The sequence below is a fragment of the Bufo bufo genome, chromosome 9, assembly GCF_905171765.1.
Source record: "Bufo bufo chromosome 9, aBufBuf1.1, whole genome shotgun sequence".
In the NCBI taxonomy this organism is placed as follows: Eukaryota; Metazoa; Chordata; class Amphibia; order Anura; family Bufonidae; genus Bufo; species Bufo bufo.
Window position 1 is genome coordinate 52628145 of NC_053397.1, and position 25790 is coordinate 52653934.

A 25790-nucleotide genomic window follows, 5' to 3' on the forward strand; every position below is an offset into this window, starting at 1 on the left:
CCACGTGGGTAGAACAAAAATGGACTGGAGTGGTTTCTAATAGTTTTTCTAACTTATTATTTGAGCAACAGATTGTAAATCGGTACGGCAGTTACCAGGTAAAGAGCCGACCAGTACACCTAAATAGTGCAGGGGTGTCTTAGATGAAGATTTACATTGAGAGAGAACCTTGTCTGCTCCTTTCTGGTCACCACCCATACTATACTTCATAAAGCAAAGCCCACAACCACTACAATTACAAGAGTGTCAGTTTAAAAAAAAAAAATTCCAACATATTTACAAGGCTCTGTTCATACTTGCATTGTGGCTTCGCCACATGCAGAAACCATGATGGGAGTGCCGGACCCTTTGCACAATGGACACCGGCTTTGGGGGGAAAAAACGGACCCGGGTCTGTTGTGTATCTCAGATAAGTCCATCGTTTCAATGGGAGAAACGGAGCTGCATTCATCAGTATTCTTCCTGTTAAACGCAAAGGGATTCGCCACAGAGGCTCCAACCCGGATGTGTTTTATACACTTACATGAATTTGCTGATGGCCCAAAGTCCGACAATTCACTGTCAATCACCGACACTATGGATTTCACTGTCCACTGAAACGAATTGGCATTAGCGTTTAAAAACAGGAAAAAAATAAAATAAAAAATGAATGAAAACCCAAATCCTAAAAGATCTGTGCCAACCTAAATATGAATCCCGAAACGTGCACCTGTTGAAGCACTAAGCAGACGAGTACACATTTCTGCTCGAAATCCTCTTGTAAAACAAAAGACTGTCAATCGCAGTCTAATAAAACTAGACACGTACAAACGATGCCGGCCGCCCTGGAATCGGCCCAGATGTAGGGTTCAGGCGGGCAGTACACCGGTCGGCCATGCATCCAGTATGTTTTACAGTACACCGTCTCTCATGTGTGCCCCCCAGTTTCAAAATAGCAAAAAGACACGACATCTCATCTTCACCATATTCCTTTATATGTTGCTACCCCACCCCAAAAAATTAAAAAATACCTAAGAGTTGCACTTTAAGCTTAGTTAAAAGGGAAATGCAAATAGGTTTCTGTATAAATCTCACTATACTATAGAGTTGTAGTTTGGTTTAACACTGCTTACTGATCAAGTAAATGACTCATTGCTAATATAAAATTTCTTAAAGACCATTAAAAATTCTCTAGCGATATGATACTGAACCTTAAGGTTGTCGACTGTTCAAGAAGGATGTTTGTTTCTTTTTTTAAATGTACATAGCATACAATTGTGGAGACTTAACAGACATCCCTACAATACCAAATTGACCAGTCCACCAAAGACGCATAAAAAAAAAAGAAAAATAATGTACAGGTGAGCGTATTTTCCATTGTGCAGATGAAAACTATTTAGATGGTGGATACAAAAACCAGCAGGAGAGATTCAGATGTCGTCGTCTTCCTCGTCCTGGGAGGAGCCCGCTTGGTTGGTCGCACTTGCCGAGGCCGCTGCCAGTTGTGCCTGCTGAGCAGCTTGCTGCATTTGTAGCCATTCCTGCTGGGCCAATTCTGCTTGTTGCTGCCTGGCCTAAAAACAAAACATACAACATGGATTAAGAAAAAGATGAGGGACTAATGCAACACAAAAGCTTACACACTGACCAGATAGAATATAAAAGCCAAAAATTCTGTAAAACCCCATTGGTCTAATGACTGGGGTCCTCACAATGCTGTATGGCAGCATTCTCCTATACCACCTACATTACATGGGTTTTCCAGGAGTTCAATATTGAGGACTTAGCCTCAGTAAAGGTAATCAATATCTTATCCATGGAGGTCTGACTCCTGACACCCCACCGATTAGCAGTTTGAAAAGGCTGCGGCCTCCTCACAGCGACCTACATTGTATAGCATTGCAGCCCAGGCCCATTCATTTGAATGGAATTGAGCTGCAAATAGGCCATGTGACCAACGAATGTGACGTCATTGGTTCAGAAAGAGTCCGCAGCCTCTTCTAACAGCTGATCAGTGCCAGGAATCGAATGCCCACCTATCAGATATTGATGACCAATCCTGAGGATAGGTCATCAATATCGAACTCACGGAAATCCGCTTTAAGACTATAAGTGTAAAAAGGAAGCAGAACACTCTCAGCAAACCCTGTGGGGGTGGGGAAGGACTTTCCAGCACAAGTGATCGCCAGTACAAGAGAGGAAGGACAACTCAGCCCAGGAATGAAGCTGTACTGATACATGAGAGCTGACAAAGACAGCAGCATCCTGGACACACAAACACATGGGAGACACACACATGAGAAAAATCTAGGAGCATCTTGTAAACTGCATACAAGGGAGTGACCACTAACCATCACTATCATAGGTAAAAATTATTTTTCAATGTCAAAAAGGGGTCCACAGCCTTTAAAGGGGTTTACCGAGACTTAAATACTGATGACCTATCCTCTGATTAGGCCATCAGTATCTGATCGGTGAGGCTCCTACACCCGGGACCTCCCTCAATCAGCTGTTTGAGAAGGCAGAGGCGCTTGCAGTGGCGCCGTGGCCTTCTCTCAGCTTTCCCTAGGCCAAGTGAAAACATGTTTATCAGTTATGAGGCCTAACAGTTGATCAGCGGGGGTCCAACACCCGATCAGATACTGATGACCTATCCAGAGGATAGCATATAGACAGACTTGACGGCAGCATCTCCGGACATGTATCTTTTTTTTCTTTATTCATAGTGGGACAATGTGCAACATAGTCAAATAGAACAGCGACGTTTCGACTACAGGGTAGTCTTTAGCAAGCATAAAGACTGTTCTATTAGACAATGTTGCATATTGTCCCACTATGAATAAAGATACATGTCAGGAGATGCTGCCGTCAAGTCTGTCTATATGCTGATCGATTGGCTGCTGTAGATCGGGGGCCGCTGATGGGCTGTTGCATTCCGGTGAGAAAGAGGCCTCTGCGGTATTTGTGTGCCGCTCTGAATATTGTCTATTCTATCCAGAGGATAGGTCCTCAGTATTTAAGTGTCAGAAAACCCTTTTAAAGGGCTTCTGTCACCCCACTAAACTGTTTATTTTTTATTTATTTTTGGTTACTTATAATCCCTATACTGCGATTTATGCATACATACTGTAATTAATCATTTTGGTTTCATCAGATTCTGTTAAAAACGTACTTTTAAAATATGCAAATTACCTTGCTACCAGCAATTAGGGCGGCTACTTGCTGGTAGCAGCCACATCCTCCTATCCTAAAGACGCCCCCTCCGCATGTTGATTGACAGGGCCAGCGAACGGGATCTTTCTCTGCTGGCCCTGTTTGCATTCAAAATCTGGCGCATGCGCCGTAACGGTATTCAGTCGGCGCAGGCGCACTGAGAGGAGGACGCTCGCTCGGCCGCTCCTTCCTCAATGCGCCTGCGTCGGGTGTAGATGTGACGTTATCGGCACAGGCGCATTGAGGATGGAGCAGCCGAGCGAGTGGCCGCCTCTCAGTGCGCCTGATCTTGATAGCAGACAGGACCAGCCAGAGGACGATCCCTTCCGCTGGCCCTGTCAATCAACATGCGGAGGGGGTGTCTTTAAGATAGGAGGATGCGGCTGCTACCAGCAAGTAGCCGCCCTACTTGCTGGTAGCAAGGTAATTTGCATATTTTAAAAGTACGTTTTTAACAGAATCTGCTGAACCAAAATGATTAATCAGTATGTATGCATAAATCGCAGTATAGCGATTATAAGTAACAAAAAAAAAAACAGTTTAAGCCTAACTGCAGGTATAACAGAATCACACAAAAGCCATGTACATGAAATGATGGAGGAGTCAGGACCATGGGACAGATATGATGTCGTATAGGACACGTCAACTGAAACTTACTTTGACACTCCTGTAAATGATATTCAGATTAACTCGGGATCAGATCAGAGTGACTACAGAGAAAAGTGGCACTGGTAAAGCAGAAGTGGTTGAAGAAAGTCTCTATTCCTCCATCAACCGCTGAATGAACTGAATACAGCGCTCTCTAGCCTTAAGCACCTGCAGTGTTCAGTATGCAGCAAAGTGGTCACAGCTGATGCCATGACATACATCTCAGAAGCTGCAGACCTATTGATTTCATACCGATGAAATGAACGGTGGACAGCAAACTATTCTTCTGAAGCAACTGAAGTGTGCATTACCCCATATCAGAAGATCAGGGGCCACCTCAGTGTTCATAACCTAAACAAATGTACCCAGCGTGTGCTTTTATATGGTCCTGGTATCACTAGGCGATTCCTCCAGTCACTGTGGCCAGTAGCCAGAGGGAAAGGAGGATTGACCATTTTTCTTTAGGTGCTAAGTATAGTTACAGATGGTATAATGACAAATAGTAACAGAATTTCACTGGTATTTTCCTGCTTGTTGTGTCTTCCCCGGTTTCTTACTTTTGCAAACAACTCTTGCTGCTGCCTTAGAAGCTCTTCTTCTGGAATGCCGAGGTTTTCTAGGCGAGAATTTGCCTGCCTTCTTTTTAATGCTACCGTCTTGCACTCTTGCAGTACTTCTTTTACCTCGCTGATGTAGGATCCAAAGCCCAAACTTTCGAGTGCTATTGAAGAAATAAAGAATGTTACAAGTCTCAAAATTACCGATCATCTCCATAGCATTTTACATGAGAAGGAAAGGCAATCACCGCATCATTCAGCCTTGTAAAGACTGCAAGCCCCTTCTGCTTTTCAACTGCAGATCTAGGGTTTTAGGCTAGGGCTACACGACGAGCGACACATAGGGCCCAACTACACTGCAACATGTGTAAATTTTTATAATGGTAGTCTATGGTGTCGCACTGCGACATGTGACAGTCACAGAAAAATCCATCTTGAATGGGTTTTTTGCGACTGTCGTGTCGCAGTGCAACACCATAGAATACCATTATAAAAATTGTTGCGCGACATTGGTGCGACAAATTTTGTCGTGTATACCTAGCCTTACTATATAAGGCTACTTTCAGACTTGCGTTTTTGCCTGATCTGGCAGGGGTCAGCAAAACGCTTCAGTTACTGATAATACAACTGTCTGCATCCGTTATGAATGGATCCGGTTGTATTATCTTTAACATCGCCAAGACGGATCCGTCATGAACTCGATTGTAAGTCAATGGGGGACGGATCAGTTTTCTATTGTGTCAAAGATGCTCCGCATCCCAGAAACGGGCAGCATGCTGCTCTCCGGTATGGGAACAGAATGGAATGCATTTTGGAGCATTCCATTCTGTTCAGTTTTGTCCCGATTGACAATGGATGGGGACAAAACGAAAGCGTTTTTTTCCGGTATTGAGACCCTATGATGGACCTCACTACCGTAAAATAGAAACGCTAGTGTGAAAGTAGCCTAATAAAGCACAAAAAAATAGAAAAATATTATTATTATTATTATTATTATTATTATTATTAATAAGTTGTTTTTTTTTATTCACATCCTACAGCCACAGTTGGCACAATCATCATTCGCCTTACGACAAATAGAGGGTATGGAAAAAAAAAATTGGAATGGAAAAAAGTAAGGGAAAAATCATAGTACTGCAGTCATTGAACTGAAAGGGTGTCGCAAGTTGCTCTGACTAACCTCAGAATCGCTAAAAATTCAGCAGCGTTTGATTTATTAAAATTCAAGGGTGCTGCAACCGGCTGCAGTGTTACATGGTGATCCTTGGTTACACAATGGATTTCGTAGCCAAGATCGCTGTGTAGCCCCTGCATTAAACCTTTGTCAAGCATCCAACGAGCCACCCTCTCGGGGAAATACACTCGTCACCAAAGGAGAGAGTCTACAATACCAAGTGTGAGCAGAAGATGGCGCCACACAGCAAAGAAAAGGTAATATTAGTTGTAAATTAGAGTCTAAATAGTTTAGTAAAGAAAGCAAAATGCCATTGTGTAGATTAACCAATACTCAGACTGACCGTGCAAAGTCAGCCTACAACAGAGGTCGCAATAACGCCTGTACAAGCGTCAGACGCCTGTTCAGGCCATTTTACTCCCTGGAAAAAGTTTTCCCTGCCATTCATCAGTGCAGTGAGCGCTGTTAACGGCACAGGCAGCGCAGCGATGCTGCTGCTGCTTGAAACAACCAATAACAAAGATCCTTATAGTAAGGAGCTTATGGCACCGGCTCTGAAGTGAGGAAGGAGCCGCATGATCCTCACTGGCGGGGTAATTGGCCTTGCTGTGAAATTCAGTGGGCGTCCCAGATGTGAGCGCCTTGTTTTTCTCTATAATGATGTGTGAAGTGCTCAGCCGAGCGCCGTCTCTCCTCCCTGAGTGCGGTACTGAAGACGGCCTCAATAGAAGGTCTAAGCCCAGGGGACAGTCTTCACTACCGCGCTCAGCAGTGAGGAAAAGTGGCTGAGCGCTCCAGACTCCTGCTTATAGAAGTCAGCGGGGGTCCCAGCGCTGGACATGCCAACAAGAGACCAGCAGCAAGCAACACCAACTGCAAGACAGCGAGGACACGAGAGCGAGACCCCCAGGGCAGGTCATTCTATTGTCCCGTAGCCAAGGAGGAGCAGCTTAGAGGTGTAGCCAGAGTGGATAAAAATCCATGATTACATTTTTTTATTTTTTTTTATAAAATGCTTTTTGAGGAAAATATATTACCATCCAAAGGTTATTCCATAATGAAATAAAGATTAGTTTTTTAATTATGTAGAATAAAGCTGTATATGTTTAATTTTTTTTGGTAAATAAACTCCATTAATCCATTCACAATGTCATGCTCTTCCAGAGGTTTTTGTAAGGGTACTTTCACACTTGCGTTTTTCTTTTCCGGCACTGAGTTCCGTCACAGGGGCTCTATACCGGAAAAGAACTGATCAGGTATGTCCCCATGCATTCTGAATGGAGAGTAAGGCCTCTTTCACACTTGCGTTGTTGGGATCCGGCGTGCACTTCCGTTGCCGGAGGTGCCCGCCGGATCCGGAAAAACGCAAGTGTACTGAAAGCACAGTGTTACTATGGCACCCAGGACGCTATTAAAGTCCTGGTTGCCATAGTAGGAGCGGGGATCGGGAGAGCGGTATACTTACAGTCCGTGCGGCTCCCGGGGCGCTCCAGAATGACGTCAGAGCGCCCCATGCGATCACATGATCCATGCGCTTGGGGCGCCCTGACGTCACTCTGGAGCGCCCGGGGAGCCGCACGGACGGTAAGTATGCTGCTCCCCCGCTCCCCTTTACCATGGCTGCCAGGACTTTAGCGTCCCGGCAGCCATGGTAACCATTCAGAAAAAGCTAAATGTCGGCTCCGGCAATGCGCCGAAACGACGTTTAGCTTAAGGCCGGATCCGGATCAATGCCTTCCAATGGGCATTAATTCTGGATCCGGCCTTGCGGCAAGTGTTCCGGATTTTTGGCCGGAGCAAAAAGCGCAGCATGCTGCGGTATTTTCTCCGGCCAACAAGCGTTCCGTTCCGGAACTGAAGACATCCTGAACGGATTTCTCTCCATTCAGAATGCATTAGGATAAAACTGATCAGGATTCTTCCGGCATAGAGCCCCGACGACGGAACTCTATGCCGGAAGACAATAACGCAAGTGTGAAAGAGCCCTAAGGCTACTTTCACACTTGCGGCAGAGAGATCCGGCAAGCAGTTCCGTCACCGGAACTGCCTGCCGGATCAGGCAAAATGTATGCTAACTGATGGCATTAGTAAGACTGATCAGGATCCTGATCAGTCTTAAAAATGCCTGATCAGTCGAAAAAATGCATTGAAATGCCGGATCCGTCTTTCCGGTGTCATCCGGCAAAAACTGATCCGGCATTTATTTTTTCACCTTTTTTTCAGTCTGCGCATGCGCATACCGGAAGGACGGATCCGGCATTCCGGTAGTCTGAATGCCGGATCCGGCACTAATACATTCCTATGGGAAAAAATGCCTGATCCGGCATTCAGGCAAGTCTTCAGTTTTTTTTAGCCGGAGATAAAACCGTAGCATGCTATGGATTTCTCTTTTGCCTGATCAGTCAAAACGACTGAACTGAAGACATCCTGATGCAAACTGAACAGATAAGGGCTCTTTCACACTTGCGTTCTTTTCTTCCGGCATAGAGTTCCGTCGTCGGGGCTCTATGCCGGAAGAATCCTGATCAGTTTTATCCTAATGCATTCTGAATGGAGAGAAATCCGTTCAGGATGCACCAGGATGTCTTCAGTTCCGGAACGGAACGTTTTTTGGCCGAAGAAAATACCGCAGCATGCTGCGCTTTTTGCTCCGGCCAAAAATCCGGAACACTTGCCGCAAGGCCGGATCCGGAATTAATGCCCATTAAAAGGCATTGATCCGGATCCGGCCTTAAGCTAAACGTCGTTTCGGCGCATTGCCGGACCCGACATTTAGCTTTTTCAGAGTGGTTACCATGGCTGCCGGGACGCTAAAGTCCTGGCAGCCATGGCAAAGTGTAGCGGGGAGCGGGGGAGCAATATACTTACCGTCCGTGCGGCTCCCCGGGCGCTCCAGAGTGACGTCAGGGCGCCCCAAGCACATGGATCACGTCATCCATGCGCATGGGGCGCTCTGACGTCATTCTGGAGCGCCCCGGGAGCCGCACGGACTGTAAGTATACTGCCCCCCCCCCCCCTCCCCACTACTACTATGGCAACCAGGACTTTAATAGCGTCCTGAGTGCCATAGTAACACTGAAAGCATTTTGAAGACGGCTCCGTCTTCAAATGCTTTCAGTACACTTGCGTTTTTCCGGATCCAGCGGGCACCTCCGGCAACGGAAGTGCACGCCGGATCCCAACAACGCAAGTGTGAAAGAGGCCTTACTCTCCATTCAGAATGCATGGGGACATACCTGATCAGTTCTTTTCCGGTATAGAGCCCCTGTGACGGAACTCAGTGCCGGAAAAGAAAAACGCAAGTGTGAAAGTAGCCTAATCCGTTCAGGTTGCATCAGGATGTCTTCAGTTCAGTCGTTTTGACTGATCAGGTAAAAGAGAAAACCGTAGCATGCTACGGTTTTATCTCCGGCCAAAAAAACCGAAGACTTGCCTGAATGCCGGATACAGCATTTTTCCCCATAGGAATGTATTAGTGCCGGATCCGTCCTTCCGGCCTGCGCAGACCAGTAAAAATGTGAAAGAAAAAAAACATACAAGACGGATCCGTCTGTCCGCATGACAAGCTGAGACAGATCCGCTCTTGCAATGCATTTGTAAGACGGAACCGCATCCGGATCCGTCTCACAAATGCTTTCAGTCACATGCAGATCGGCGGATCCGGCAGGCGGTTCCGACGACGGAACTGCCTGCCGGATCACACTGCCGCAATTGTGAAAGAAGCCTAAGATTATTGGGCAGTTTCTCTGCCTACAAGATATTATCACAGATGCTTGGTTTACTTTTGCAGTTCTCAAAACTGAATTTGACTCAGCAGAGATCACATGCCTCTTCTTCACAGCAAAAATCTTATAACATGAACAGAGTTGAGAAAAAGACCTTAATCCTAACTTCTACAAACCTATGAATGCAGAATCAACCTAATCAAACTAATATGAAAAGTTGTTATTCTAAAAATCTTCATCTACTTGCATATTATAAGTTATACCAGCAAGAATTAGTCTTTATGTAGAAAACTATGATTTAAATCAAATCCACCCTGGATGCAGCAGACTGATGTGCCCGTGTACCCGGTGCGGGGCCAGCACAAACCTCCTGGCTGATACACAGATGTCACAGCATGACCGACTTACTGATACCCCTCCTCTCATTGCCAATGCTAATCCTGGAGATAGCAGGGGGAGAAGAGGAGGCTGCATGAGGGGTAGGGTCGGGTTCACACACACAGACTGTAGTAGCCAAGGAAAAGCATCACTGTCCCACTATATTACAATGTGCACTACAGTCCAGGACACCGTCACACTATATACCGTATACTGTATCACTATGTACAGTACATTATCACACTATGTACACTGTAATAGTATAACAGTACACAATCACACTACATCCCACTATGTGCACTACATACAGTACATTATCACACTGAGCTACCCTAAGCCAGGGCTCGACAAATCCCAGGCGCCAGGTCGCCATGGCGACCAGGAATTTAGTCCTGGCGCTTGGGTATTTGTCAGCCCGTTTTCAAAGGTGCCCGGGCGATGGGTGCGGAGCTGCCGTTCTGTCCGGAGGCAGCACCATGTGAAGCAGCTCCGTCACAGCACACAATAGCAGAGACGCTGGCAGCAGGGAGGGGAGGGGCTCGGGAGGAGTGTAATCTGATCCTAGAGTGGAAGCTGCTTCTGCCAGCCCCTCCCCTCCCCGCCCACCAACCAATCAGAGCTGAGGCAAGGCAAGCACTAGCAGCTCTGAGTCACTGACACAAGTACAGGGAGTCTAAGTAAGAAAGAATCGAATGAGTCACAGGTTAAAAGAATCTAAAGATCCGATTAGTTAGTGACTCGTTCGATTCTTTGAGTTAAAAGAACAGTCAGTCAGACTGTAGAACAGGTTACACTGAGGCTGTCGGCTGATGCTTTGCAGCAGTGATAAGGTTAAGGGACCGGAGCAGAGATAAGAGAAGTGACAGATGACACAGTTTAGATTACAGTTTGAATTAACCCTTTAGGATCAAATTGGCTTCTCAAGGAGATCTATATGTTAAAGACATCCCTTCTTCTGTCTCATTCAGTAGCTATAGAACTAAGGGTACTTTCACACTTGCGGCAGGATGGATCTGGCAGGCTGTTCACCCTGTCGGATCCGTCCTTCCGCTGTTTCGCCGGACCACCGCTCCGTCCCCATTGACTATAATGGGGGCAGAGCTCTGGCGCAGCACGGCAGTGCATGGTAAAAGTACTGCATGTCCAACTTTTTAGTCCGGCGGCCTCTCACCGCGAACTGCCATGCTGCGCCGGAGCTCCACCCCCGTCCCCATTATAGTCAATAGGGTCCGGGGACGGAGCGGCGGTATATGTAACATGGTATACAGCATTATTGGGGGGGCTCTATGGAGATGTGGGGGGGGGGGGGCACTATGGGGGCACCTACTAGGGGCTTTATGACGCGGCTCCGCCTGGCTCCTAACTTTTTTAGCTGGCTCCTAGATTCCAAGGAAATTTGTCAAGCCCTGCCCTAAGCCTACCACCCTGACCCTGCAGAGCTCTCCACGCCACCCTAAGCCTACATAGCTTCATACTGTGCCAACCTGACCCTGCAAAGCTCTGTGCCACCCTAAGCCTACATAGCCTCATACTGTGCCAACCTGCCCCTGCAGAGCTCTGTGCCACCTTAAGCCTACATAGCTTCATACTGTGCCAACCTGACCCTGCAGAGCCCTCTGTGCCACCCTAAGCCTACATAACATCAAACTGTGCCAAGCCAACCTGACCCTGCAGAGCTCTGTGCCACCCTAAGCCTACAGCCTCATACTGTGCCAACCTGACCCTGCAGAGCTCTGTGCCACCCTAAGCCTACAGCCTCATACTGTGCCAACCTGACCCTGCAGAGCTCTGTGCCACCCTAAGCCTACAGCCTCATACTGTGCCAACCTGACCCTGCAGAGCTCTGTGCAACCCTAAGACTACATAGCCTCATACTGTGCCAACCTGACCCTGCAGAGCTCTGTGCAACCCTAAGCCTACATAGCCTCATACTGTGCCAACCTGACCCTGCAGAGCTCTGTGCAACCCTAAGCCTACATAGCCTCATACTGTGCCAACCTGACCCTGCAGAGCTCTGTGCAACCCTAAGCCTACATAGCCTCATACTGTGCCAACCTGACCCTGCAGAGCTCTGTGCAACCCTAAGCCTACATAGCCTCATACTGTGCCAACCTGACCCTGCAGAGCTCTGTGCAACCCTAAGCCTACATAGCTTCATACTGTGCCAACCTGACCCTGCAGAGCCCTCTGTGCCACCCTAAGCCTACATAACATCAAACTGTGCCAAGCCAACCTGACCCTGCAGAGCTCTGTGCCACCCTAAGCCTACAGCCTCATACTGTGCCAACCTGACCCTGCAGAGCTCTGTGCCACCCTAAGCCTACAGCCTCATACTGTGCCAACCTGACCCTGCAGAGCTCTGTGCCACCCTAAGCCTACAGCCTCATACTGTGCCAACCTGACCCTGCAGAGCTCTGTGCAACCCCAAGCCTACATAGCCTCATACTGTGCCAACCTGACCCTGCAGAGCTCTGTGCAACCCTAAGCCTACATAGCCTCATACTGTGCCAACCTGACCCTGCAGAGCTCTGTGCAACCCTAAGCCTACATAGCCTCATACTGTGCCAACCTGACCCTGCAGAGCTCTGTGCAACCCTAAGCCTACATAGCCTCATACTGTGCCAACCTGACCCTGCAGAGCTCTGTGCAACCCTAAGCCTACATAGCTCATACTGTGCCAACCTGACCCTGCAGAGCTCTGTGCTACCCTAAGCCTACACAGCCTCATACTGTGCCAACCTGACCCTGCAGAGCCCTGTGCCACCCTAAGCCTACACTGCCTCATACTGTGCCAACCTGACCCTGCAGAGCTCTGTGCAACCCTAAGCCTACATAGCTTCATACTGTGCCAACCTGACCCTGCAGAGCCCTGTGCCACCCTAAGCCTACACTGCCTCATACTGTGCCAACCTGACCCTGCAGAGCTCTGTGCAACCCTAAGCCTACATAGCCTCATACTGTGCCAACCTGACCCTGCAGAGCTCTGTGCAACCCTAAGCCTACATAGCCTCATACTGTGCCAACCTGACCCTGCAGAGCTCTGTGCCACCCTAAGCCTACATAGCCTCATACTGTGCCAACCTGACCCTGCAGAGCTCTGTGCTACCCTAAGCCTACACAGCCTCATACTGTGCCAACCTGACCCTGCAGAGCTCTGTGCCACCCTAAGCCTACACAGCCTCATACTGTGCCAACCTGACCCTGCAGAGCCCTGTGCCACCCTAAGCCTACACTGCCTCATACTGTGCCAACCTGACCCTGCAGAGCCCTGTGCCACCCTAAGCCTACACTGCCTCATACTGTGCCACCCTAAGACTACATAGTATTAGCATACAATCTGAGAAGAGGGGGAGGCTCTCATGTGCACGGCGCTTTGTACCAAGTTGCCCCTAAACTTCATTTCCGCTGAGTGTATGTGTCCCCAGCTTTAGGTGTTGGAGGAATGACTGTAATAAGGAGTCTACTGTTCGCATCTATACCGGCAAAAACTGGTGGCACTGTTTAGGTGGCAGTGGTCTTATGTTTAGTATATGATGTCAGCTAAATAAAAAATTGTCTAAATTAGCTATTTATGCACGGAAGACAGTTCTAGATACTAGTAATGGTTTCCCTGCATAAATAGCAACTCCTTAATGTTATACAGGCCTTCGTATTAACTATTTGAATTACTGTAACTTTCGTACTTCTCATCGGCTGAAAATACTCCTCAAAAATGGTAAGAGCAGCATTTTTACTCTTCCAGAAAAAAAAAGACCAACAATGTCTGAAAACGCCCCAGATTTATCAGTGGCAGAAGCTGGGTGAGAAACCTGGTGCATCTTTAGATGTTCTATTCAAGATTTATTCCACCTATTAATAGGATTACATTGCAACAAAACATCTGGTGCAATTTTGGCATCCTGCACGGCCTGAATTTTATGGCGGCCATTATGGCACATAACAGGGGTAGGATTTAGTGTTAGATTCCCGTCTTACAGAGATCACCTCGACGTTTGTCAGACGGACCCAAATAATTTTGTACAAAATGTATGTCAAGAATTTCAAATTTACAAAATAAGTGTAGCATTAGCACCAGAATATTTTCTATTTCTATGGCATTGTTGTACTTTTTTGGTTTACAGAGTGCTGTTGCATTGTATTTTTTTTCTTCGTGCTTCTAACCATGCAGCGTGCACCTGCACATTGGGATGTGCTGACCGACCCCCTTTTTCTTGCAGGCAAACACGGTCGCATCCCTTTAGCGACCTAGGGTAAAAGGGTTTAGGGAAAATAAAATCAATATTATGACAAAGGCAAATAAGGCACTGGGACAATAAACAATTTGACATATTCGCTTACTAAGTCTAAAACATAAGTTGCATAACTGCCCCCGGTGACATCTGCTTATGAACAAACAACCGAGAACATCATCAACTAAAACAAACGTACAAATCCTTGGATGAGCTTAAATTAAAGTGTAGGTAAGTATATGTGAGTTGTGGAGGAGTATGTAAGGTCAGTGTGAGAAGGTCCCTAAGGATTGAGGACTCACTGCCCCATCGAGGAGTGTCTATATTCCCACCAGGGTCTCCATACTTGGCGTGTCATCTGGTAGCCCAGCTCGCCAACTCCTCCATTAAATAGATCTGGTCCACTTCCATGTACCAGTGTTCTAGAGGGAGGAGAGTTATTCAACCAGCGAAGTGGAATCAGCAATCTGGCAGCTTGAATTAGTAAAGTGTCCAGGTCAGAGTAGGCAGGAGACGGATGCCATTGTTTGTAGGGAAGCCACACCAGGACAGACTGGGGGGAGAACTCCCACTTGGATTTACAAATCTCGTTTATAGTTTTCCCTGTATGATCCCAAAATGGACGTATTACCTGGCAAAACCATAGAATGTGATCTAATATGCCTCGTTTCCACTGAGAGGATCGGTTCGGGTCGGCACAGTTTGGAAGATTTTTAATGGTCCGGTCTATTTAGGTGAGCGTTTCCACTGCAACTCGGGCCGCCGGGTCCATACGTGGTTTAGAAAAAAAAAAGGCATAGCGTGACGTCACACTAGTGCGACGACAAACGCGATGCTACAAACAAAGATGCGCTTACGTTTGACGTTATTCAGGCCGCCAATCAGGAGAATGTATTGTGTGACGCAAGTTGCTCCGCCCTAACCGAACCGTTACATTTTTCTATGGCCCTACATCTGAAGCAGGACCCTGAATGGTGCGGTACGGTTCGCTTGAATGGATCGCTTTCATAGTGGAAACACCCAAAATAGCGAACCGTACAGTACCGAACCGATCCGCTCAGTGGAAACGAGGCATAAGTTTCCCTTCTGGGATGAACATCTCCAACAGGTTTCAGATTCCGAGAGTCCCATTCTGAAAAGTTTATAAGGGTCGTTGTACCAGCGGGTCATCGTTTTGTAGGAATGTTCCTGGATCTTTATACACTTCGAGAACCCGTGTGACTTCTGTGGGGAGAATGTTATTCCTAGGTCTTGTTCCCAGGCACGAATATATGAAGGGATTTGTGATAGTACTCCATATCAGGCAGTCCAAATCCACCCTGTAGGCCATCTTTTATAAGCCTACTATAAGCTACTCTAGGTTTTTTGCCTTTCCAAAGAAAGGATGTAAATGTCTTCCTAATCGATTTGAAGAATGATCCCGGGAGGTATATAGGGACCATTTGCATAAGGTATTATAACTTGGGGACAATATAAGTTTGCAGTAGGTTTTTGCAGCCTATCCAGGATATCCAATGTAATGCTAAAGAGTCAAGTTGCCTTTGTATATTTTGTAGGATTGTGGTATAATTGGATTTATACAACATGGCTGGGTCATTGGTGAGAGCTATACCTAAATACGGCAGAGAACTGGTGTTCCACTTAAAAGGATTTATTCTTTCAGAGAGCAGGTCGTCCGGGCCAGGAGGTTGAACCCCATAGCCTCCGATTTGGAATAGTTGATCTTAAAATTCGATAGGCTGCCGAATGTGGCAAAGACGTCTAAAATCTGGGGGGAAGGCTTGCGTGGGATTGGTAACAAGCAGGATGAGGTTATCCGCAAATGCGGCGCATTTGTGTTCTATTTTGTCCACCTTCGGACCCCTTATGTGCCAATTGTCTCGGAAAGCTTGTAATAAAGTCTCCATAACTAATATAAAAAGGGAATGAGAGAGGGGGCAACCCTGGCGAGTCCCGTTAGTAATACGGAAGGACTTCGACAAGGTTCCGTTAACTCTTACTCTAGCACTTGGTGATTGATATAGAGACATAACCGCTTAAACAAAGAGGTCAGGTATGCCAAACCTGTGACGCGTGCGCTGCATGTATAGCCAATCAACTGTCAAAAGCCTTTTCTACGTCAGTGCTTAAAAGAACTAAGGGACAGGCTTTTCTCTATACCCATGAGGCTACATTTATTAATGGACATGACTGGGTGTTTCTCTCCCAGCCCAGAACAAAACCAGCCTGCTCTGCATTTATGATTTTCGGAACAAGAGAAGCAAGTCGGGAAGCTACAAGTTTGGCCCAGATTTTTATTTTTATGTTGAGCAGAGAGATAGGTCTATAGTTGCCGCATTCCCTACTATCTTTGCCTTCTTTGGGGATAATGGTAATTGTGGCTTTTAGCGTCGGTTTCAGTAAGGGTGTACCTTTAGCTAGTGCCTGACACCACTTGGATATCTGGGGAGCCAGAACATTCAAAGGTTTTTTGTAATACCCTACCAGGAGACCATCTGGCCCCAGGGCTTTGCCCATAGGCATAGTGCTGATGATCTTTTTGATCTCCTCCTCCGAAATTGGTTATAAGAGAGATGAGCAGTCATCTGCTTTTAGTTTGGGGAGCTGGAGGTTATTTAGGAAACTATGATTTCTCCGCTCGTCCTCCAGATGTCCAGTAAGCGAGGCGCCTGAGACGGTGTCTAGGTTATATAGTTTCATGTAGAACGAGCAAAATTCATCTGCAATCTGTTTAGTTGAGTCAATGATTGACGCTCCGCTTGTCCTGATAGTAGCAATGTGTTGTGCATCGCTGCGTTTTTTAATCAGATGTGTCATCAGCTTGCTACCCTTGTCTCCGTGCATATGGTGCTTGAAATTAATATATTGGTAAGCTTTAGCGCATTTTATATTAAGTTCTTTTAATCTGGATAGGACACGAGTACCTGATCAGTGGGGGTCTACCATCTGGGACCTCCATCGAGCGGCTGTCTGAGAAGGAACCAGGGCTCACACTGCGGCCTTCTTGCAGCTGGAACTACAGCAGTGCTCGCCCTCCGATGAGCTCAGTGGTGAGAGTAGGGGGGCACCAGGTATCATCCCTATAGTATGTGTATTCATCCAGGGTGTATGGGCACAGAGCTGTGGCACTGCAGCCTCCAGCGGGTATGCTCTGAGAAGAGGAGGGGGCATGCCCCTGGCACTGGTGCTCTGAAGTTGCCCTGTACATGTGGATGGCAGTGGGGTGAGAGGCAGGAAGGCATTTCTGCAGTAATTAGGCTGGAAGTGAAAGCACAGTTTGGAGATTACATTATTCATAGTTGGGGTGGTGTCCCATGTAGCACATGCCCATTAACAATCTACAAACATACAAAGTGCACTGGGGGCATCTGATCACACAGCAGCGGTGGCCACTATATGGGACGCTTAGCATATGTTGGCCACGCTTAGCATATGTTGGCCACGCTTAGCATATGTTGGCAATTACCATCGTCCATATGTATTTAGCACAGTGTTCAAACAGGTCTTATAAATATTCAGTTAGGCACAAGGGGTATGTCAATAATGTATGCAAGCAGAGGGAGCGCACGGGGCTGCAGCATCTGTCTGATGAGGAGGGAAGAGCAGAGCTGCCTTAGGACATTTTCCCAAGTGTGTTTGGTCTGGGAAACGTGCTCCATGTGACGGCCACGTGTCCGGACTGAACACGGCTCCTCTGACCCGAACTCACATCATCACCACTTAGGCCCCTTTCACACGAGAAAGTTTTCCGCATGGGTACAATGCGTAACGTGAACGCATAGCACCCGCACTGGCTCCTGACCAGTTCATTTCAATGGGTCTGTGTACATGAGCGTTTTTTTTCACACATCAGTTCTGCGTTGCGTGAAAAACGCAGCATGTCCTATATTCAGCGTTTTTTTCACGCAGCCCTGGCCCCATAGAAGTGAATGGGGCTTCAGTGAAAAATGCATTGTATTCGGAATCACGGAAGCGATGCGTTTTTCACTGATGGTTGCTAAGAGATGTTGTTTGTAAACCTTCAGTTTATCACACGCGTGAAAAACGCAGCAAAACACATTGCACCCGTGCGGAAAAAACTGAACGCAGTTGCAGACAAAACTGACTGAACTTACTTTCAAAATGGTGCGAAATGTTTCACTGAACGCACCCGGACCTAATCCGTATCGTTTGTGTGAGAGAGGCCTTAGGCTACATTCACACTAGAGTTTTTGCTGGATCCGCTTCCGTCATAATAATACAACCATCTGCATCCGTTCTGAATGGATCCGGTTGTATTGAAAGTCAATGGGGGACGGTTCCGTTTTCTATTGTGTCAGAGGAAACAGATCCGTCTTGCTCCGCACTCCAGGTATTAAGGCCATGGTCAGGCAGGAGCTCACAGCATCATAAGTCATTACCATACTGCGAGTTTGTGTCACAGGAGCAGCCTTAGATAAACGTGGCCTACACACCGAAATGTCACCCAGACCAAACACGCTGGTGTAAAATGAACCTTAGGCCACATTCAGACATCCGTATTAAAAATAGTCAGCGTTGCGCCCACAAAACAGATTATTTTTAATAAGCAGTGAGGTCCATATGGAACATGGACCTGATGACCAGTTAAGGGCTCTTTCACACTTGCGTTATAGTCTTCCGGCATAGAGTTCCGTCGTCGGGGCTCTATGCCGGAAGAATCCTGATCAGGATTATCCTAATGCATTCTGAATGGAGAGTAATCCGTTCAGGATGCATCAGGATGTCTTCAGTTCCGGTACGGAACGTTTGTTGGCCGGAGAAAATACCGCAGCATGCTGCGCTTTTTGCTCCGGCCAAAAATCCGGAACACTTGCCGCAAGGCCGGATCCGGAATTAATGCCCATTGGAAGGCATTGATCCGGATCCGGCCTTAAGCTAAACGTCGTTTCGGGCGCATTGCCGGAGCCGACATTTAGCTTTTTCTGAGTGGTTACCATGGCTGCCGGGACGCTAAAGTCCTGACAGCCATGGTAAGTGTAGCGGGGAGCGGGGGAGCAGCATACTTGCCGTCCGTGCGGCTCCCCGGGCGCTCCAGAGTGACGTCAGGGCGCCCCAAGCGCATGGATCACGTGATCCATGTGATCACGTCATCCATGCGCATGGGGCGCTCTGACGTCATTCTGGAGCGCCCCGGGAGCCGCACGGACTGTAAGTATACTGCTCCCCCGCTCCCCGCTCCTACTATGGCAACCAGGACTTTAATAGCGTCCTGGGTGCCATAGTAACACTGAAAGCATTTGGAAGACGGTTCCGTCTTCAAATGCTTTCAGTACACTTGCGTTTTTCCGGATCCGGCAGGCACCTCCGGCAACGGAAGTGCATGCCGGATCCCAACAACGCAAGTGTGAAAGAGGCCTAAGACAATTGAGAGAGCAGAGGCTCTCGGAGTAACAGCGACGCCCCCATTGCTCCTAGAGGCTCATTTGCATATATTAAAACATAATTTTTCTCAGTAATGCGGACACATATGAACATGGGACCAACACAGATGTCTTCAGCAGCCAAGTGCACATGTAACAGGTCAGCCAGTGTCATAGGGACAAATCTGCGGACAGATGCCCTTTAACTAAAAAAATTAAAAACACTATGCAAAAAGAACTGGGGATCTGAACAGCTCCAAGACATTCAGGTGATAGACTGAGGCGTCCACAACGTATCACTGCCTCAGAAGACAGCTACAGCAAATAGTGAAAGGAATGCAAATCTCCTGGTACACCACAAAGAGCGAAAGCGGACTTCTTGTCACCTGCAGGGAAATCTGTCACTTATACAGACAATACAGAGGTGACAGGAAACATGGCTGCACAATGCGTGGTGTGTACACGGGGGCGGCAAATCACTAACTTTTTAGTAAGGGGAATGGAAATTGTTGATATTACATTTGCTTCTAGGACGGTGTAAATGGCTCAGTGTCTTGTCAACCCCTGCAAAGGATGACAAAAAGTGTACCGAGGGAAACGTAAGGCTTTCAGGTGTCACCGCTACAATGTGCTCACCCTATAAAGAATACAGCATAACCAGGGGACACGGAAGGCTGTAAGCCAGGGAACTCCAGCTGTTCTGACTACAACTCCCAGAATCCTCCTTATACCTATTTAGGAGTTACAAGAACAGCACATTAAGTGTGCATGCTGGGAGTTGTAGTTCCACAGCAGCTGGAGAGCCTAAGGTTGCTGATCCCCGCTGTAAGCTAACTGCAGAGGGTAACTGAGGTCCTATCAAACAGACGTCCCATGGAGGAGCAAACGACTCAACACAAACTGGTCCACATCAATAAGCTTAGACAGGTACTGACGCTCCTTCAGAAAGGGAACCTGTCACCGGGATTTTGGGTATATCGCTGAGGACATGGGCTGCTAAATGGCCGCTAGCACATCCGCAATACCCAGTCCCCATAGCTCTGTGTGCTTTTATTGTGTCAAAAAAACGATTTGATACATATGCAAATTACCCTGAGACGAGTCCTGTCCCTGAGATGAGTCCACTGTGAAGGAGCCCAGCACCGCCCCGCATCCTCAGAATCTCCTCCTTGCTCCCTGGCATCAGAAAGCTAGAGCGCCATAATCTAGCAAAGCGCGAGCTAGCGCATGCGCAGTGTCAGCATAGTCTTCCTTCTCTGTGCTGGCATCAGCCTCAGGGAGCGAACTGCGCATGCACTAGCTCGCTCATCGTGAGATTACGGCGCTCTAGCTTTCTGACGTCGGGGAGCAAGGAGGAGATTCTGAGGATGCTGGGCGACTCTCAGGAACAGGACTCATCTCAGGTTAATTTGCATATGTATCAAATCATATTTTTGACACAATAAAAGCACACAGAGCTATGGGGACTGGGTATTGCGGATGTGCTAGCGGCCATGTCCTCATCTCTATACACAAAATTCCGGTGACAGGTTCCCTTTAAAGAGACCAGCTCTGTATGGAGACTTACTGGAAGATCTCCATGGTACGGAGACTTATTGGCGCAGGGAGGCCCAACCTGCGGCCCTCCAGCGGTTGTACAATTCCCAGCAAGCCTGGACAGTCTACAGCTATTAGGGCATGCTGGGCGTTGTAGTTTTGCAACAGCTGGAGGGCCACAGGTTGAGCATTCCTGCTCTATGAGAAAGCAATATGCAAAAAAAACATCTCCCAGGGAGCGAGAACCATCTTGCTTAGTGCCACCTTTTGGCAGTGGCTCCCTAAGAGTCAAAATCTGACATGGATTCTGGCTGAGTGCGATGCCTTGGATGCAGATTAGGCGGGGGAGCGGATCTCCTAGCGAGATGGTTCTCTTTCTTGGGCGCTACCTCTTTGCATATTATTTTCTCCATACACAGCCGGTCTCTTTAAGGAGAGCCAGCACCCATCCAAGGCATCACCCTCAGCCAGAATCCTTCTCCGTAGTTAGACGCAAGCCCTCCCGCTGTCTAGGGATGGATATTTGGCTTGGTTATATTCCCGTCACGTCCCAAGGCTTGATAAGAAGTCATACTTTGACTCATAGGGAGCCACTTCCAAAAGCTGGCGCTAGCACACACACACTAAAAGGGTTTTCTGACTGTATCTAATCTGTGGGGGTCCGACACCCAGGACCTCAGCCAATCAGCTGTTTGAGAAGACACCAGTGCTCGCGGTAGCGCCGCGACCTTCTCCAACTTTGCCTGGGAGCGCTGATGCCTTCTCAAATAGCTGATCAACAGGGGTTCGGGTGTCAGACCCCCGCCAATCAGATACTGATGACCTATGCAGAGGGTCAGCAGTAGAACAAACTGTCGGAAAACCCCAGTATTTACAGCACATACCCAGCATATAAACAATGGCTGTAGGTGGTGACCCAAGAAGTGAGACACCCATGGGTTCACGGACCACCATTTGCCAATCTACCATTTCAGAATAAGACCACCAAAAATTGCATCGTAGCGCTGACCGCTTCACAACTAATGAAAGTGAAATGTCGTCTGGTTGGTACATAAGTGGAAGTTGCAGCAACTACGACATGACAGTCACAAGAAATCCAAACCCGCCTGTGACTGTTGTGCCGCCATCTCCACTACTGTAAGATGCAGAAGCCTCCCCATTAACTGGAATGAGCTACGGTCCAGGCAGCAATAACCTGCTACCTTCAGCGGCGTGACACGAGTCGCAGTCAATCGCCCAGCGCCCCCTCACTGCTCACGTACGGATGCCGACATCAGATTGACCCTTCTTTTCTGCAGTTTTTATGGCCTGTAGCCCCCATAGGTTACTATGGTCCAGGTGTATACTGTGTGTCTCACGCACATGACCGCAGAACCACCGGAAGGCCGCGTCTCTCATATGGACCCAAATCTCGGAAAGAACATTTGACAGCAGGGCCTGGACGTTCTGAAAGAAGGTGTTTATTCTGGCACTGGAACAAGGCCTCTCAGCCAAAGGGAAAGCTAACAAGACAAGGGTTTTTCGAGATTTAATACTGATTTCCTACCCTCTGGATAGGTCATCAGTATCTGATCGGTGGGGGTCTGACACCCGGGACCCTCACCCAGCAGCACAGTGTGGTACATTGTATGGCGGCTGCGCTCGGTATCACAGCTCAGCCCCATTCACCTTTATGAGACTGAGCTGCGCCAAGACTACGTGACCAATGTACGTGTCATCACTCGGCCTAGGGAAAGCAGCGAATAGACTGCGGCGCTACTGTGAGCACAGCTGCTTAAAGGGAACTTGTCACCGGGATTTTGGGTATATCGCTGAGGACATGGGTTGCTAGATGGCCGCTAGCACATCCGCAATACCCAGACCCCATAGCTCTGTGTGCTTTTATTGTGTAAAAAAACCTGATTTGACACATATGGAAAATAACCTGAGATGAGTCCCGTACGTGAGATGAGTCAGGGACAGGACTCATCTCAGGTTAATTTGCATATGTATCAAATCGTTTTTTTTTTACACAATAAAAGCACACAGAGCTATGGGGACTGGGTATTGGGGATGTGCTAGCGGCCATCTAGCAACCCATGTCCTCAGCTCTATGCACAAAATCATGGTGACAGGTTCCCTTTAAAGCAAACAGCCGATCGGCGGGGGTCCTGGGTGTCGGACCCCCACTGATTAGATACTGATGACCTATCAAGGAGGATAGGACATCAGTATTAAAATAGTGCAAACCTGATAGAAAACGACCCTGCCGGGTAAAAGCGTGCTTAAAGGGGAACCTCATGAGAGCATATTCTGTCCCATTCCTCTAAATGGGGTCTGCATAAATCCACACACAGGAGGAAAAAAATGCACCAAAACTGAAGCATGTGAACAGAGTCCGACAGCTGCTGGGCTCCTCGTGTTGTCGGCAGGTTTCACGCCTCTAACCATAGAAGCCAATGCCGAGTGCACAGGCTGCTGTCAGGGCATGCTGGGAGTTGTAGTTGCCCCACTTACCCTGGATGACGTGCTCGGGGGAGATGGTCTTCTTCTCAGACTTGTTGCAGATCTCATTGGCCTCCGAGGAGATGAGATGGATGAACTCCGTGCAGCAATTCACCACCAGCTCCCGGGCGTCGTTGGCCACTCGGACACTGGGCAGAGTCTCTTTTATCATCTTGTTGATGGCGGCCCGGGGAATGGTGAGATCGTCATCGTTACCGGAGGAGGAGGCCATGTCTCTGGGGGGGAGGGGGCGAGTAACGGAGACGGGGCGAGGTTTCCCTCGTTAGGGGGCGAGTGATGTGGGAACGAGCCCTGCACACACGGCTCTAAAACCAAAGGGAGACGAATCCACAGTCCGCGATAAAAGCCCAGAGAGAGGAGGACGCCGTAGGCTGCCCGCCCCGCCTCACAGCATTCTCCCGAGGACAAGTATTGGGGGATGAGTAGAATCCGGTCACAGGAACATCCCGGCGGAGAGACCACGCACAGCCCGAGAGCCTCCTTCTCCCGCCGGAAGCGGCGTCTGAGGGGGAGCGCGGCGCACAGCTATCCACTTCCGGGCGCACGACGAAATCCAGGTTACCATGGCTGTGCCGCGCTGGCGCGTCATGACGTCATACGCTGACAGACAGAGCGCTGTAGGGTCATGTTAAAGGGACATTCACTTTGAGGGGGGGGGGGGGCATTTATCAAACTAGGCTTAGTGCCCATCGCAACCAATCAGATTCCTCCTTTCGTTTTCCAACGGAGCTGTGCAAAAATGAAAGGTGGAATCTGATTGGTTGCTATACTTTACACCAGTTTGATAAGTGACCCCCATTAATACTTTATGTGCAAGAAGGGCTAGAGGTGCTACCAATGTTATTGTAGGGCAGGGGTGCACTGTTGGATTGTACCACTCCTAAGGGCAGCAAGAAGAAATGAAAGGGGAGTTTCCATCTGAGACATATGAACAGTATGGGGGAGGTTTATGAAAACTGGTGTAAAGTAGAACTGGCGAAGTTGCCCATAGCAGCCAATCAGATTCCGCCTTTCATTTTCCAAAATAATCGGGTTAGAAGGTGGAATCTGATTGGTTGCTGTGGGCAACTAAGGCTACTTTCACACTTGCGTTGTGCTGTCCGGTATTGAGATCCAGCACTATACGCTTCATTGTCAATGGGGACAAAACGGAACAAACCGAAACGGAGTGCACCAGAATGCATTCTGTTCCGGTTTGTTGTGTTCTCACGCCGGACACAAAACCGCTGCAAGCAACATTTTTGTGTGCCGCATGGGAAACTGATGAAGCCCGATCCGGCGCCAAAAAGCCACGTAAGTCAATGGTGCCGGATCCGTTTTTTGCGATCACAAAAAAAACGGATACGTTTTTTTCATTTTCAATATAATATAACTGGATCTGTTCTGAATGGGTGCAGCCGGTTGTATTATTATAACGGAAGCGTTTTGCTCTGGTTTTGAGATCATGCTGGATCTCAAAACCGGACAGCAAAAACGCACATGTAAAAGTAGCCTAAGCCAGTTTTCCGGATTTGGATGACTGTACCGCAGTCCTGGGATGGGTGAGGCTGTATAAGATATAGCTGAATGCAATGGTGAAGCAGAGTGCCATCCTCTACCTGCCCCACCAGGCACCAGCCTGTGGCTTTTCTTGTGAGCGCTGCGGTCCTGGGGCCTGGACGACTTCCACGCGCTGCAATCGAGGGAGCTATTTGTTATATGTAAAAATCCTGGTCTCAGAAGAAACCAAGGCTTTTATAGCTGTGGCTCCTATTGAGCCCTGCAGGTGACAGAGCTCCATAGGAACATAGCGAATCTGCAATGAATTGCAATGTCAGAGAGAAGCAGTCTAAGGCTACACGGCGTCACTGGTCGCAGCCAGGATCGCTGAGCCGCAGTGATCCACCAGAAATTAATGGGATGTGTTGGATTTCTTGCGACTGCTCATTGATCCTGGCCGCGACCAGTGTCGCTGTGTCGCCCTTGCCTAATAATGGCTTCTTATAGACGCCTAGAGTGACATAAAAAAGTTAAAAGGGGGGGGGGGGGCGTGGCCAGCATGGACGCATGTGAGTGGAGCTCCGCGGCTGGCACTGCAGATCGGGATAAATCCCGAATAACAACATCCATTATGAGGTCAAATAGACCCCTGGCTGAGCCCTGTAACAGATATGGAAACAGCGCATAGCGGAGTGCATGGAGGGAGCCGAGCCGGGACGCGTGGACCACGAGGGAGGCATAAGCGGAGGACTTGCGGTGCGTTTGGGCGCACTAGACCCGGTGAGAAGAAAGGGGAAGTGATCGGAGGCGGCGGGCAAGACACTTGCAGTGGAGAGAGAGTCTGGCCACACATGCAGGCACTTTTATTTTCCCGCCAGTCAGCCATCTTGCTGGCAGATCTGCAGTGCTGGAGTGGGAAGTGTAATTCAGGTGGAAGCAGGATCCGGCTTCAGCAGCACATACAGCATCCCCCCCCCCCCCCCCCC

At 48.2% G+C, this 25790-nt stretch overlaps 1 protein-coding gene across 1 annotated transcript; it reads right to left on the reverse strand.

The window, feature by feature from the left end:
• Positions 1-1228: 1228 nt before the first annotated feature.
• Positions 1229-23844, reverse strand: DR1 (down-regulator of transcription 1). The gene is made up of 3 exons (XM_040407805.1): positions 23317-23844; positions 4398-4561; positions 1229-1553 (listed from the first exon to the last, which is right to left on the reverse strand). The coding sequence occupies exons 1-3, from the start codon at positions 23534-23536 to the stop codon at positions 1410-1412; spliced, it is 528 nt and encodes a 175-aa protein (XP_040263739.1). The 5' UTR covers positions 23537-23844; the 3' UTR covers positions 1229-1409.
• Positions 23845-25790: the final 1946 nt, after the last annotated feature.